The sequence below is a fragment of the Schistocerca nitens genome, chromosome 9, assembly GCF_023898315.1.
Source record: "Schistocerca nitens isolate TAMUIC-IGC-003100 chromosome 9, iqSchNite1.1, whole genome shotgun sequence".
Classification (NCBI taxonomy): Eukaryota; Metazoa; Arthropoda; class Insecta; order Orthoptera; family Acrididae; genus Schistocerca; species Schistocerca nitens.
Genome location: NC_064622.1, coordinates 245,324,409 through 245,339,902, shown reverse-complemented (window position 1 = coordinate 245,339,902; position 15,494 = coordinate 245,324,409). Strand labels below are relative to the sequence as shown.

At 44.2% G+C, this 15,494-nt stretch overlaps 2 protein-coding genes across 4 annotated transcripts in view; one reads left to right on the top strand and one right to left on the bottom strand.

Moving 5' to 3' along the window:
- The window catches only part of LOC126203252 (rabankyrin-5), a 621,526-nt gene extending 609,173 nt beyond the window's left edge, over positions 1–12,353 (bottom strand). For all 3 annotated transcript variants that reach the window (XM_049937508.1, XM_049937507.1, XM_049937506.1), the window contains exons 1-2: positions 11,957–12,353; positions 11,693–11,882 (exon numbers count right to left, since the gene is read on the bottom strand). In XM_049937508.1, coding sequence (XP_049793465.1) covers positions 11,693–11,882; positions 11,957–11,975 — 209 coding nt within the window. In that variant the 5' untranslated portion in view covers positions 11,976–12,353. The remainder of the gene's footprint in view (positions 1–11,692; positions 11,883–11,956) is intronic.
- A 146-nt stretch (positions 12,354–12,499) lies between these two features.
- LOC126203621 (SWI/SNF-related matrix-associated actin-dependent regulator of chromatin subfamily B member 1) overlaps positions 12,500–15,494 on the top strand; it is a 148,386-nt gene continuing 145,391 nt past the window's right edge. The window contains exons 1-2 of the mRNA XM_049937991.1: positions 12,500–12,682; positions 12,814–12,919. Coding sequence (XP_049793948.1) covers positions 12,602–12,682; positions 12,814–12,919 — 187 coding nt within the window. The 5' untranslated portion in view covers positions 12,500–12,601. The remainder of the gene's footprint in view (positions 12,683–12,813; positions 12,920–15,494) is intronic.

The window sequence follows — 15,494 nt, the reverse complement described above, 5'->3', positions numbered from 1 at the left end:
ACACAAACAGGGGGCGGCGAACACGGGACATTGCGGTTGGAGGCATGTCCACAATCCTGACAGGTAGGGTTGGCGTCACATCTCGATGATTTGCCTAAACCACCAGCACTTACAGCAGCGCATGGGAGGAGGGACGTAAGGCTTAACATAACATCGATATATCATCACCTTGACCTTCTCGGGCAGGGTGTCTCCCTTGAAAGCCAAGATGAAGGTGCCGGTGGCGACCCTACTATCTTTAGGTCCCCTGAAGACAAGTTGTACAAAGTGGACACCACGGCATTCCAGATTTGCACGGTGCTCGTCGTCAGACTGCAACAACAGGTCACAATGAAAAATAAGTCCCTGAACCATATTGAGGCTCTGATGAGGCGTAATGGAGACTGCAACATCACTGAGCTTGTCACAAGCAAGCAATGCCCGCGACTGTGCTGGGGATGCTGTCTGTACGATGACTGTTCCAGACCTCATTTTAGACATGTCCTCAACTTCTCCAAACTTGTCCTCTAAATTTTCCACAAAAAACTGAGGCTTTGTGGTCAGAAATGAGTCCCCATATGTTCGGCTGCAAACCAGAAATTGAGGAGAATGTCGCACCAGGTAATTCAGACTGCCATTCCTCCCCTGGTGTGGACAGGGAAGGGAACGATTGGGGGTCATACTGTAAAGCATTGAACTTTCCTTTGTTGGAGACTCGTGCTTGTGCACTATTCGTATTTCGTTTCATGGTGGTCCCATGAGCAGCTAGGGGAAGGAATGTCCACCCAGACAGAGCCCCGTTCGCCTGGGTAAGTCTAATACAACCGGGGGGCGGCAGGTTCCCCAGAGGTTGCCCGCTAGCAACTGTTCTACCTCAACGACCATGCATCTCCTCGGCGCGCAGCACACCTTGAGATTGAGGTTTTTTTATAGAGGTTTATACCATCCTCACGACCCAGGCAGTTAAGCCAAGATCCCCGGGCTCTGTACCGTACAACATTCCACTGCCGCGCCTTACGGTGGTCGTTTAAGCACGCTCAGAGCTTATGGTATTGAGGACTGGTGGCGCTTCCCAGTCCCCAGCTCAGGGACCCCGGGGTCGCCAAGCCCATACCCAGCAACTAAATGCTGAGCCCCCTGAGGGGCCCTGGGGTGCGATTAAGCCTTGTTTCCAAAATATCCTTACTTCCAAGAGTGCTAGTCCTGCACATTCTGTGGGAGAACTTCTCTAAGGCATTGAAAATAGGAGACAAGAAACTGGTGAAATTAAAGCCGTGAGGACAAGTCATGAGTTGTGCTTGGGTAGTTCAGCTGGTAGAGCACTTGCCTGCGAAAAGCAAATGTCTTGAGTTCAAGTCACAGTCTCTGCCATGAAGTTTCACTTATGTATCGCTCACATAGGAATCACGAGAACAAGACCAGGTTAATTACAGCATGCATGGAGACATTCAAACAATCATTCTTCCCATGCACATGTGAATCGAATGAGAAGAAACCCTATAACTGGTAAAATGGCACATACCCACTGCCTTGCACTCCACAGTGGTTTACAGTATATAAATGTAAATGAAGTCAAAGGCAGAAATGCTGTAATGGCTCAGGGCCCCATACTCAACACTCACAGACTCAAAAGACTTGAAAATTTTATGTAGTGAGATGAGTAAATCCCATTTCAATATGAAGTACTGAAGTGGTGATCACAGCAGTGTCCCCATCAAATCAAGTGTCCTCTCAGATAAAAGGCAAAACAACGGAGAAGGGCTGGAAAGTGACAACTGTTCAAGATGTGGCAACATAGGCACACTGCCTTAAGAATCCAATAACAACAAAGTAGTCATGTGAAGAAGTAAGTAAACGACATTGAGCCCATAGTACTAATTCTATTTTAGTCCAATAGATATACAAAACAATGAACATTCCTAAACTCTGGAGACAAGTGAACATTGTATTAACGCCAGTAAAGCAAAATGAAAGGACAAGTAGCTTCTTCACTCTGTCAAACATTTAAGCTTATGGGATGGATAATTATGAGCACAATTTCAGTGACTATTAACGATAAACCATCTCAGAGCAAGTTTATTTTTGTTGTAGCAGGTTCTGTCATGTACAGTTCTTACATTCAGTTCAGTTTATTGAGGAGGCATTTGAGGAAAGGAAACTTGCTGGTGTTGCTTTTGATGATAAAGTGAATCAGCAATAAATAATTTAACTGAAACTTTATCAGTTGATAGATGAGTTCTATTTTACATCCCTTATGGAAATCTCTTCAGAAAAAGAGATTCTACGACAACTACTTCCAGGGCGAAAAAAGAAGCTGAAGAAGAAATAGCAGGTTAATAATATTGTAGAATAACAGAATTCCCAGAGGCAGTGTTCTTACTTCATAATGTTTATAAAAATGACCTGTATATTAATGCAATATCGAGATGAAAATTATGCAGACAATATTGTCACAGCCATACAAGACAGGAACAATGAAAAAATTCAATGCGAACTGACAACGGCTATAGCTGAGCTGTCATTTACTGTCACAAGAATCTCCTGAAGCCAAATCCATCAATCACTCTGGTTGGTTTGTGGGGGTTGAAGGGACCAGGCTACAAAGACCATCGGTCCCTTTTTCCACGATCATGAAACATCCACAAGTAACAAAAACAAGCAATGGAGAGGACAAGGGATGACACAGAACAATAGACAAAGACCAGAAAAGAGGAATTAAATACACACAGTCTTACAGTGGTTGGCCAACCATGGAAACAAAAAAAGGAAAAGCCAACCACCAAGAGAGACACTAAAAAGCCCAATCCAAACCGTAGGCCAAAGGCCAGACAACACAAAAGAAAGAGACAAACCCTCTGATTGAGTGATAAAAGCCCCTTGCACGAATAAAATTCAAAACTAAGCCTGCCATGGCAGTGTCATCCGTTAAAAGTGCAGGGAGTGTTTCACGCAGCGAAACGTCTGCCTGAGCGCAGTTAAAAGTGGACAGTCCAACAAAATGTGGACTACTGTCAATGCTGAACCACAGGGACAGAGAGGTGGGTCCTCATGGCGCAATAAATAACCGTACATCATCCAGGTGTGGCCAATGCACAGCCAGCAGAGTACAACAGAGTCCTTGCAAGAGGCCCGCAAGGAGGAGCACCACACACTGGTAGTCTCCTTGACAACCCGAAGTTTGTTATGTGAAGGTAGGGTGCGCCATTCATCACCCCCAGGTACCAAGGACCTTCTGGTACAAAACTGAACAGAGATCACACTCCAAAAGGCCAATCTCCAAAGCCAGTTCACTGACAGCCTGTTTGGCCAGTGTATTAACACATTCATTACCTGGGATGCCGACATTGACCCGGCGTCCATATAAAATCCACAGAGTGGCCGCAACGGGCAAGAGTATGTATGGACTCCTGGATAGCCATCACCATATGAGAGTGAGGAAAACACTGGTTGACAGCTCGTAAACCGCTCAGGGAGTCACTACAGATAACAAAGGACTCACCTGAGCAGGAGCGGATATACTCTAGGGCACAAGAGATGGCAACCAGCTTGGCAGTGAAAACACTGCAGCCAGCTGGCAATGAGTGTTGTTCAGAATGATCCCAAGAGTAAGAGCATAACCAACTCGTCCAGCAACCATCAGTATAGACCACATCAGAGCTGTGAAACGCGGCAAAGATGGAAACAAAGCAGCAGCGGAGGGCTTCAGGAGGGACTGAGTCCTTCGGGCCCTGTGCCAAATCCAGCCGAAGGCATGGGCGGGGCAGACACCATGGGGGTATACGTATATGGGCCCAGAAAAAGAGGTGGGAGAGGGAAAAACTCAAGCCCAGAGAGAAGAGCCCAGACGCAAACTGTGACCGTGCACCCTGACCGGGGCTGCCGTTCTGCAACAAGGAGGCCGAGTTGGGGAACAGGAGACGATAATTTGGATGCCTGGGCAAGCTACGCACATATGCAGCATAAGTGACCAGCAGTCTTTGGCGGCAGGTCCACAATGGAGGGACACCAGCCTCCACAAGTAGGCTGTTTACAGGCCTCGTGTGGGAAGCTCCAGTTGCGAGTCGGAACCCACAGTGAAGTATGGGGTCAAGCAACCCCAACACCCCAACACAGGAGGTGATGCCGAACTGTAAGCCAGGCTCCCATAATCGAGACAGGACTGAATCAACGCCTGATACAGTAGTAGAAGGGTAGACTGATCGGCACCCCAGCTGGTGTGACTCAAACAACGAAGAGCTTTAAGATGGTGCCACAATGTTTGTTTAAGCTGTCGAATTTGAGGGAGCCAAGTCAACCAGGCATCAAAAAGCTAGCCCAAAAATAGATGCATCTCCACCATGGCAAGAGTTCGCTGTCAAGATAAAGCCATGGCTCAGGGTGAACAGTGCGATGCCGGCAGACACGCACGATTTAGGTCTTGGTAGCCGAGAACTGGAAGCCGTGCGTGACGGCCCTAGACTGTGCCCTGCGGATAGTGCTCTGTAGCCGCCGTTCAGCTACCACAATGCCAGTGGAGCTATATTACAGGCAAAAGTCATCAGTATACAAAGAAGCTGATACGGACGTTCCCACAGCTGCAGCTAGCCCATTGATAGTAACTAAAAAGAAGTGGGCACTCAAGGCAGAGCCTTGCGGGACCTCATTCTCCTGGACTCGGGCGGCGGAACTATGGGAGGAACCAACTTGCTCGGGGAAGGAACAAAGCGACAGAAAATTTTGAATAAAATGTGGGAGTGGGCCCCTAAGACCCCACCCATGAAGCGTGGTGCAGATGTGATGTCGCCACGTCGCATCGTATGCCTTCCGCATGTCAAAAAAGATGGCAACCAGATGCCGACGGCGGGCAAATGCCTTGCGGATGGCAGACTCCAGGCAGACCAGACTATCAGTGGCAGAGCGGCCCTTTCGGAATCCACCCTGGGACGGAGCCAGAAGGCCCGGAGACTCAAGTAGCCAACTCAAGCTCTGGCTCACCATGCATTTGAGCAACTTGCACATAACGTTGGTGAGGCTAATGGGGCAGTATCTGTCCACCTCCAGGGCGTTCTTGCCAGGCTTCAACATGAGATGATAATGCTGAGGGGAACTCACCCTCAACCCAGATACGGTTGAAAAGCTTGAGGAGGTGTCACTGGCAGTCCACCGAGAGGTGTTTGAGCATCTGATAGTGGATGCGATCCGGTCGAGGAGCCGTATAAGGGCAAGCGGCTAGGGCACTCACTCACTGAATGGAGCATTGTACAATTCGGGGTGGCGTGTGTAGAATGAAAGGCTCCGACTTTCGAACTGCTCTTTCAGGGAGGAGAAGGCTTGTGGCCTAACTCGTAGAAGTGGAACTCTGAGCATAATGCTCAGCTGAGATTTCTGCAATCATGTCTGATTCAGTACAGACTGCTCTATTCAGGGAAAGCTCAGGTACACTGACGGATGTCTGATACCTATAGAGTAGCCTAATCTTGCACCAAACCTGCAATGGAGAGGTATGGGTGCCAATGGTGGAGACAAACCATTCCCAGCATTCCTGCTTCCGTTGGTGAATAAGGTATCAGCCTCTGGCACAGAGCCTTTTAAAGGTAATGAGGTTTTCCAACGATGGGTGCTGCTTATGACCCTGCCTGCGATCTCTAATCGCTTCAGCGATCTCCAGTGTCCACCAAGGCACAGTCCTCTGCCAAGGGAACCCGGAAGAACAGGGAACTGCACATTCTGCGGCAGAAATGATGCCAGTGGTGATCGTGTGAACCACCACATCAATGGCGCCATGAGAAAGTGGCTCAAGAGTGGCAATGGAGGCGAACAAGTCCCAGTCAGCCTTATTCAAAGCCCATCTGAGGAGGCACCCAGGTGAGTGATGCTGGGGCAGTGACAGAAAGTTCAGAAAGTGGTCACTACCACACAAGTCGTCATGCTCACCCCACTGGACAAACAGTAGAAGGCCAGGGTTGCAGACCGAAAGGTCGATGGCTGAGTATGTGTCGTGCGCCACACTGAAATGTGTGGAGGCACCATTATTTAAAAGAGAAAGGTCGAGCTGTGCCAACTCTTGCTCAATGACAGTGCCTTGTCCTGTTGCCACCGATCCACCCCACAAAGCGTAATGGGCGTTAAAGTCGCCCAATAACAGAAAAGGTGGCGGCAGTTGGGCTATCAGCGCAGCCAATACATGCTGTGGGACATCACCATCCGGTGCAAGATAGAGACTGCAGTAACAGCCTGAGGCTTCCATACCTGAACAGTGACAGCCTCTAAAGGTGTTTGAAGAGGGACACACTCACTGTAAAGAGAGTTAAGGACGTAGACACAGACTCCACCAGATACCCTCTCATAAGCTGCCCGATTCTTTTAACAACCCCGATAGCCACAGAGGGCGGGGGTTCGCATCGCTGGAAACCAAATTTCCTGGAGAGCAATGCAGAAGAAAGGGTGAAGGCTGAGAAGTTGTCGGAGCTCAGCAAGGTGGAGGAAAAATCTGCTGCAACTCCAATGGAGGATGACATTGTCAGCAACCGAAAAAGGCATGAAGGGAACAAGGAGGCAGATTACGCCACTGGATCACCTGCTGCCACCAACTGAGTACCTGCGTGATCAACTTCCATGGTGTCTGAGGGTCCAGTGAGATCTAGATCCTCAGCGGACACCAGAATCTCCACACCATCCTCAGTTGCAGAGCTGGTAGTTTGCGATGGTGTGGGTGCAAGTTCCTTGGTCTTAGAGGTATTCTTCTTGGACTTTTCTCGCTGCTCCTTGCGTTTCACTGACAGAGAGCTTCACTGATTTAGTCTCTGGGACTGAGGAGGATCGTGAAGCCCTACGAACAGCTCCTTGTGGGCACTTACACCATTGGCAGGCGTCGTCCTTCCCACTGGTGGAAACCTGGGCAGGGAGGGACCCAACGGACCCCTTCCGAGCACGGGGAGCTGAAGAAGTTGGATGCTTCTCTGGCTTAGAAGTGGGGACAGATGTCCCTGATGGGTGGGGGGTGCTGCTCCCAAAGTAGGTGGTGCAGGAGCAACAGGGAAGGCAGTGCCCTCCCACGGTCAAGGGGCAGCTGTAGTCTTATGGCTCAGGGAGTTGACTGGAATTCGCTGAACTGATGGGGCTATCACTGTTGTCATAGAGGCGGCATAAGAGGAAGTCATTCGCACAGGATGGAGGTGTTCATATTTCCTCTTAGCCTCAGTGTAGGTCAGTTGGTCCAGGGTCTTATATTCCATGATTTTCCGCTCTTTCTGTAAAATCCTGCAGTCTGGCGAGAAGGTGAATGATGCTCTCCGCAGTTGACACAGATGGGAGGCAGGGCACATGGAGTTTTGGGATGTGATGGGCGTTCGCAATCTTGACATGTGAGGCTCGAACTACAGCGGGAAGACATTTGGCCAAACTTCCAGCACCGCATCGGGGGAGGGGTATAGGGCTTCACGTCACAGCGGTAGATCACCACCTTGACCTTCTCAGGCAATGTATCATCCTCGAAGGCCAAGATGAAGGCACTGGTGGCAACCTGATTATCCCTCGGACCCCGATGAACATGCCACACGAAATGAACACCTCACCGCTCTAAATTGGTGCGTAGCTCGTCATCAGACTGCAAAAGAAGGTCCCTATGGAATATAACACCCTGAACCATATTTAACCTCTTATGGGACTTGATGGTAACAAACGTCCCCTAACTTGTCACAAGTGAGTAATGCCCGCGACAGGGAAGAGGATGCTGTTTTTATCAAAACTGACCCAGAGGGCATTTTAGACAAGCTCTACACCTCACCAAACTTGTCCTCTAAATGCTCTTCATAGAACTGAAGCTTAATGGACACAAAGTATTCCCATTCAATTCTTGTACATACTAGGTAGCGGGGTGAATAAGCTTCACTGCCATTCTTAGCCTTTCGTTCCTCCCATGGTGTGGCCAGAGAGGAAAACAATTTGGGGTCACAAGTGTTTGCATTAAATTGAGTCCTGGAACGCCTAGTGGCTGCTGGTGGCTGGCCACTAGTGGCTTCTTATGACAGGCAGAAATACCGCGGGCCTATTCTAACCCCTAGACCCGCAGGGGGAATCAATCACTCTAAAGGGCACATACTGACTGTAATATACTGTGAAGCACTTAAGACGCTGAATATGTGTTAGCATTAGCAGAACCTGTAACATAACCACCACCATGAATCTGGTATTCAAACATCACTGTCTCACAATGAGAAGCAAAATGCATACCAGATGTGACCACCTCCAAGAGTTAACTGATTAAATATGTGGTGGAGGTGGTAGCCGAAGCTGAGAATAGGGGATGTCAGCCTCAAAGTTTAGAAAATTTGTCAGCCTTGATACACTTCTATACGGTGATGTATCCTGTTCCCTTAATGAGATTTTCACTCTGCAGCACAGTGTGCGCTGATATGAAACTTCCTGGCAGATTAAAACTGTGTGCCGGACTGAGCTCGAACTCGGGACCTTTTCCTTTCGTGGGCAAGTGCTATACCATCTGAGCTACCTAATCACGGCTCACGTCCCATCTTCACAGCTTTAGTTCTGCCAGTATCTCGTTCATACCTTCCAAACTTTACAGAAGCTCTCTTGCGAACCTTGCAGAACTAGCACTCCTGAAAGACAGGATATTGCAGAAACATGGCTTAGCCACAGCCTGTGAGGACAGGCCATGAGTCATGCTTGGGTAGCTCAGATGGTAGAGCACTTGCCCTGCGAAAGGCAAAGGTCCCGAGTTCAAGTCTCGGTCTGGTACACAGTTTTAATCTGCCAGGAAGTTTCATACTGTTCCCTTGTTGGATAGACCATCCCACACAAAGCAGGCCGACTTAAACCTTATGGTTAGTCTCAGTACTGGACTTCTTAGCCAACCCTAGTACACCTAACATAATGAGAGTAGTTGCCACAGGAAGAGGAGGGAAAAACTGATATATCCACAAAATCTTCCATATTAGCATTATCCTGCTAGACCCAAACTCCATTATTTTTTAAAAATAAACAAGTCTACTATAAATCATTCATTCAGGTTCAAAGTTCTATATTTTTCAGGTGTGTACAAATATAACTGACATTTGAATAGAATCTTAAACTCACTGAGTTTGTGGTGTGCCCACCTGTTGGCATTACAAATGCAGTGCCTTGACACGATGGTCAATGAGCAAGAAACGAGTTTCCGTGTGCTTGAATATGCAGGATGTATATCTGTTACAATAGTGAAGCTTGCATTCAGAAGGAATTACAGAAAAGAACTGCCACACATACAGAACATTGCGCATTAGTGTTGTCAATTTAGGGACACTGGTTGTCTCTGTAAACAGAAAGTATTGATCAACCAAGTGTCACAATGTGGGAAGCACTTGAGGTTCCACCAAGCTGATAATTGCCAATGAAGCACTCTTCCATTTATCTGGAACTGTTAAGTATCACAATGTGAAAATGTGGGGCTCTGGAAATCAATGTTTTCTATGCAAAGTCACAAACAAAGCTGTAGGAACCATTTATCCTTCTGTAAGGAGACTGACTGGTATCTCTTACCCAGATGTGTTCCAGATATGCTTATTTCCACAACCGGCTGGTGATTTCGAGAATTTCATCCTCCAACAGTATGGGGTACCTACCATTGAGGCAATGATGTTTGTCACTACCTCAACGATGAACTTCCCCCATCACTGGATTGGTTGTAGTGGTGAAGATGAAGTGGTTTCGTTTCTTTGTCCATCCTGGTCATCTGTTCTAATGCCTTGTGATTTTTTTCCTTTGGGATACATCATGGACTGTGTATATGTACCCCCTCTGCCAAGAAAATGGGAATAGCTCAGAGATCAAATCAATGCTGCTGTGCTGATCACTGACAGGGTGTTGCTACATGTGGAATGGAAAGAACTTTATCATCACTTGGATGTGTATTGTGTGACCAGAGGGGCACTCGTACAACCTTTGTTGTACAGCGCAAAACGCAAACCTGGAGAATTTATGGTTTTATTAATGCATCAATCATATTTACCTATGTAATACTTTGTAAAATACAGAGCTCTGAAAACAAATGAATCATTTATAGCAGCCCTGTATGATATGGCCAACACCCTGGCAAGGTAACCAAGATGTTAACAGACCTTAAAAATGGGAAACAAGAGATTTTCAACCTCTCAGTTCATGTAAGGAAACAACACACACCTGATTACCACCTACTTATATTTATATGAATATTTATTAACAGGCTTTAGGCCAGAATTTTGAATACCAAAATGAATCTAGATTGCCAGCAACTGCAATTTGAATCATAATAGATACTGTGTGTTTCTGTGCAGAACAACAAAAACCTCAACGTGACTGATGTGTAAAATTGTGGGATAATAATGCACAACAGAATACTTACTAACAGCAAACAACAAAGCTGTTAATGCCATCAAACACTGAATGGAAATGGTGTAATTCAAGCACAGAAAAATAAACATCATGAAAATGCACACATAAACACATAAGCTAGAGACTGGCATTTCAGTGAGTTGAGTGGTAGGAGCCAGCTAACTCCTCATTCCTTGGGTTCCATGTGCTTCCAGTGTTATCCATTTTATAGGTACATACAGGCAAAGTAAATTACATAATGAGATAGCAGAAGGAGAACCGAACACAGAATGATTTATAACAATTGCATGACCATGTAGCTTGCCCCTTCTAGTTGACAACACTGATTTACCTCCCACCCAAGCCCCTTCAACTCACTGACCTCTGTCAGTGGCAGTTATTGTATTTCGGCTATAAAGTTTAGTTTACAGTTCTCTCATCAATGTGGTACAATTCAATGAAAGAAGTTCTCAACTTTTACAAAGCATGTAATGGATCTATAGATACCAGTATGACAGCAATTTGTGTTTTCCAGTTATTAGGCAACTAAAGTCAGATGTAGGGGAGAGTAACTGCGTGTACAATAATAAGGAAATGTGAATTTATATTGCTGAGGCTGTGTTGAGCAACAAACTTTTGTTTACTATGTTATGTTTAACACAACACTAGCTATTATCCTACAAATTCCAACGTAAAAACTGTACAGTGAGTTTTAATGGCTTATGATATTAAGACAGATACCCATTCTACACTTCCATAAATCCTTTTTACACCAAATTGATGTACCAGCTTTGTTAAGTGTCCTAGAAACATTCCAAAATGTCAAGTTTTGCATAGAAGACAGGAGGTTTGCACAGTGTTTAATATTACTCTCAAGCCCTGTATTAAAAGAGTGTAAGCAAAACACTAAGTTGCACAGAGTGAGAGATTCCACGGACTGCTTCGAGAGAAGTCAATGCACACCTCTTGTGTAAGATAACTGACTATTGTGTTCAAATCAAATTTATGGATTATTGACCCTCTTTAAGCCTTGATACAGCATTCAGACGTGAATTTAATGTTGACAAAATTTTAGACGGAACAAGAAGAGAAAAATAAGGGTTTTACTAGATCAATGTGCAGGCATTACAGCCCACTGTGATCAGAAATGGGTCTGTTTTGTGGGAAGAATTATTTGAAATTAGGTGCCGAAAGCAAGTATGTTTGTAATAACAGATCAGAGCAAGTGAATCAACGAGTAAACTATCAGTTAGTTCGGTTGTTTTCTTTAATGAACATAGGATAGTTTTTTTACATATAAAATATGACAGTGAAAGGCAAAGCAGGAAGAAGAATCTGTATTGTGGGAGACATTCACACGTTAAAGGCTAATCATTTTGTTCATTACCTGTATAGCTGTTGATTGAAGAGACTTGCTACTGTCCTCAACAGTCTGGAAACGAAACTATTTTCGTTCAATTCTCCCGCAGCAGCTGCGGCTAGAGCGTATTTCCTCTCTAATTCGTTTCCATGTGCCTGGAGTTTGACATATTCTTCTTTCAGTAAAGCTAGGTGCTGCTGAAGTTTTGCTATTTCACCTACAATAGTTTTTCGGCATTAGTATAAAAACCTTTAGGACTACTTCCAATGTAAATCTGAATATCCTGATTACCCTTTTCCGTGGTTGTCATCGCTTCGGTGAAGGCTGATGTTCGTAAACAACCTAAAACTCCAGTACTAAGCCACCCGTAATAACAGCAAACATTCCAACTCTACACTTCGACAACCCACAGTACCGCTTCCCCTAAATTGACGCCCACAAGGACTCCACTCCTAGTTATCAATTGCCCACAGATACTGTAGCACACAGTATGTCGAATTCTGCTTACTTTACTTCTTAATAGCAATCAACATACACAAAAAGACGACGATACTGTTTTGAATTAAAACATGTATCCTTTAACAGAACGCCTGATGCATACTACTCTTTAAATAATGTCATGCTACCGGCAACACTAACCGATACACTTCTATATCGATTCCTGTAAACCAAACTGTCTCGCCACTTGACAGCTGTATCCAAAGATTTTAATACTATCTAGAGATCACTGGTTAAATGACTACGCCAAAGGCTTTATTACTCTGTGCCAAACACAATATAGATGACAGATATTGCTTCACTTCTGTTGGAGCGTCCCTCTAGTCTGTACTTTCTGCGAAGAGAGTGCTTTGTAATTCGTCCGAAGTGAAATCTGGTGGCGGTATTATCGGTGATTTGTTTTGGTTGTCGCCTGTTGTGTGTACTGTGAAGGCAAGAATGGCTATTAGAACTTACGGTGACAAACCTATTAGTTTTCAAGTTGAAGAAAATGGGGAATATTACTGCATTGGATCGGAGGTACACCTTTAATTTTCTAATTATAGTCTTTCAGAATCCTCTGTAATAACCGCTTGTAATTCCTGCTACAATGATGCAGTTATATTTAGTTAACAATGATTTACTACTGAGCGAATGTAATTGTTGTGTAGGTCGGCAATTACTTGCGGCTGTTCCGTGGGTCGCTTTACAAGAAGTATCCTGGAATGTACAGGAGAAGTATAACAAACGATGAAAGGAAGAAATTGGTTGAAATCGGTAAGTAAACAGTATGAAATTGCAGAATTTTCGCCAGTGTTCCGTATTTCTTTACCATGTTTTCATAAAATAAATGAAGCAACATGTTAAACGTTCCCGTACTCGGCGTAATCGATCGCATGTTCACAACTATTTCGCGATTGTTGCACTGGCCGATGGTAATGAAGTCAAGCTGTAAATTTGCTGTTAAGTGCTAGAGAACGCAATGTTTGTAATTTTTAATAGTATCAACTGTTACGTTAGTTTGTTGCCGCTTGTTTAGAAACATTTTGCTAATGAATGTGGACGGTATAACCATTCATTTCATAAGTCCAGATGAGAAACCATTTCCAGGCTAAAAGTGTGATTGGGATAGATGAAGACTCGGTAGATGTGAGTGTGCGGGGACGTGAGAGTTGCTGAATGAAGTCTGATATAATTTATGGTGCCAAATGTAGATACATGTGAGTTTATTGCATTGGAGAGATATCATGTTATTGCTTGGAATTGAAGGTATATATGTCTGTAAGGACATGCACATCAATATAATTGAATTGTTGAAGTGTATTGGGCAGTGTTTTGTTTCCTTCTCTGATTCATTGGGAAGAACAAAAAGTTACATAGGCCTAAAGTTGTCCAAGTCCCATAATCATTTTCTGCCCCATGGTGTTAGTGTTGAATCTGCAACTCACACTTTTAAGCTTGTTTTGAGGACAAGAAAGAAAAATGCAAGTTCTAATCGTGCCAGTGGTTGAGATAAACGTTTGTTTTTTTTACAGGAAATTTTTCTCATAACTATGACATTCCCCATTACACTGAAACATACATCGAAAATGCAGTAAACAAATGTTAATATACATATGTTGAGTGAATAACAATACATGGATATAACTTTGCATAGATTAGCATATGAGAATAGCACTGGTAGCTGAATCTAAAGAGTCTCCAGAAGGCTGTAAAGGCATGAGCAAACTATTCTCAGAAAGGTATATTATGAAAATTAATAAGAAGAGAAGCAAAATCTTTGTATGTTGTAAAGTTCCAATAGCTGCAAACCTACATGTGGAAACCTGCATGAGCTGCTCACATTAACGACCATTAGAAACAAAGCTTTGAACTATATCAAAAGTCAACATAACAAGCTCATTGTTGACAATACTCCCACTCATGTTACTTGATATTGTTTTTGAGGAAATTCACACAGCTTTTCTATTTGATGTGAATTTGTTTCTTGTTAAAGGTTTTGGCAACAGATCTGCCAGCTGTTTCTATCACAACAAATGTCAGTGTTGTTGTTTTCCAACAAGTTCATGTATACAGTATGATTTTGCTGAATGGATATAAACTGCAGGAAATGATTGCCAAGAGGGCAGTGGATATACATGTGCCCAGGGAATTACACCGTCTTGGAGGTGGAGATAACAGATCTATCACAGTGCAGGTTTCTGTACTCAAAAGTGCTCATGAGAACACATTAGGCAAGTGGGAATGTTCTGCATCTGTTTATGTTTTAGCTTGACCTCAAGAGAGCAGTAGTTTTGCCATGATGGTGACATAATGACAACATATTATGTAGTCAAGAAAGGAAAATCCTTGAATAGGGAAGAAAGTTTTGTGCCCTTAGGGCAGAATTACAAATGGTGTATTTTGAATTTGATAGTTTGAAGGAGGAAAGAGACAGTGGGAGCTGGGAAAAGGTGACAAGGAATAGGCAAAAGGAGAAAACCTCAGAAATCACATTTCAAATTGCAGTTAGCAATCACTTTAACCTATTACTTGAAATAGAAGAGCCTCGAATCAATTTTTGAACAACATTTAGTCTAACGGATGGGTAGGGTCAACTTTAAAGCTATGTCAGTAGAAAAGTAAGATAGAAAAAAAAAAGAAAAAAAAAAAGGTTGTGCTGCTTGGTGTTAGTTATGGGTGAGGCATAGGTCAAATGCTACAGGAAAACCTGGTGCAGAATACCAGTTCACAAGCATTGTGAAACCTAGTGCCGAGCTTTGCAGGTTCTGGAGAACATAGGGGCCTTGTGCAGAGATTTTGATGGAGAGACCCAGGTGCTTATTGTAGGAGCAAGAAATATCCTTATTAGCTCCTCAAAGTATAATATCAAAGGTAACAGGGGGGGGGGGGGGAGATAGCATCAGCAACAGCACACACTTGTGTGGGATTTGTGAGCATGGTTGTTTGTGTGAATATGTATACTTCCACTAAAGAAAGAGCAGAAGTTTGAAAGGTGTATGTATAGTTTTCTGTTGTGTGTTTCTGTGCATCAAACAGTCACCAGCAATAGAAAAGTATAGGCTATAAGTACACAATGGTGTGGTTCTGTTATCTGATGTCTGTGACCCTTTTTTTTAGCAGAAAATAACAGGGTAAATAAGCTTGGGATTAATTAAACACTGTTGCTCTTTATTGTAAACCAAATATGACATAGTAACCATAGTAATGATGAAGGCAAAGAAACCAAACGTGTGTTTAATAATGTTGCGGGATGAACATACATAAGTGCTCTCTGGCATGCTCACATTACAACGCTCAATATAATGAGCTTATTTTTGACAGTATCAAATTTTCCTGGTAATACTTAACA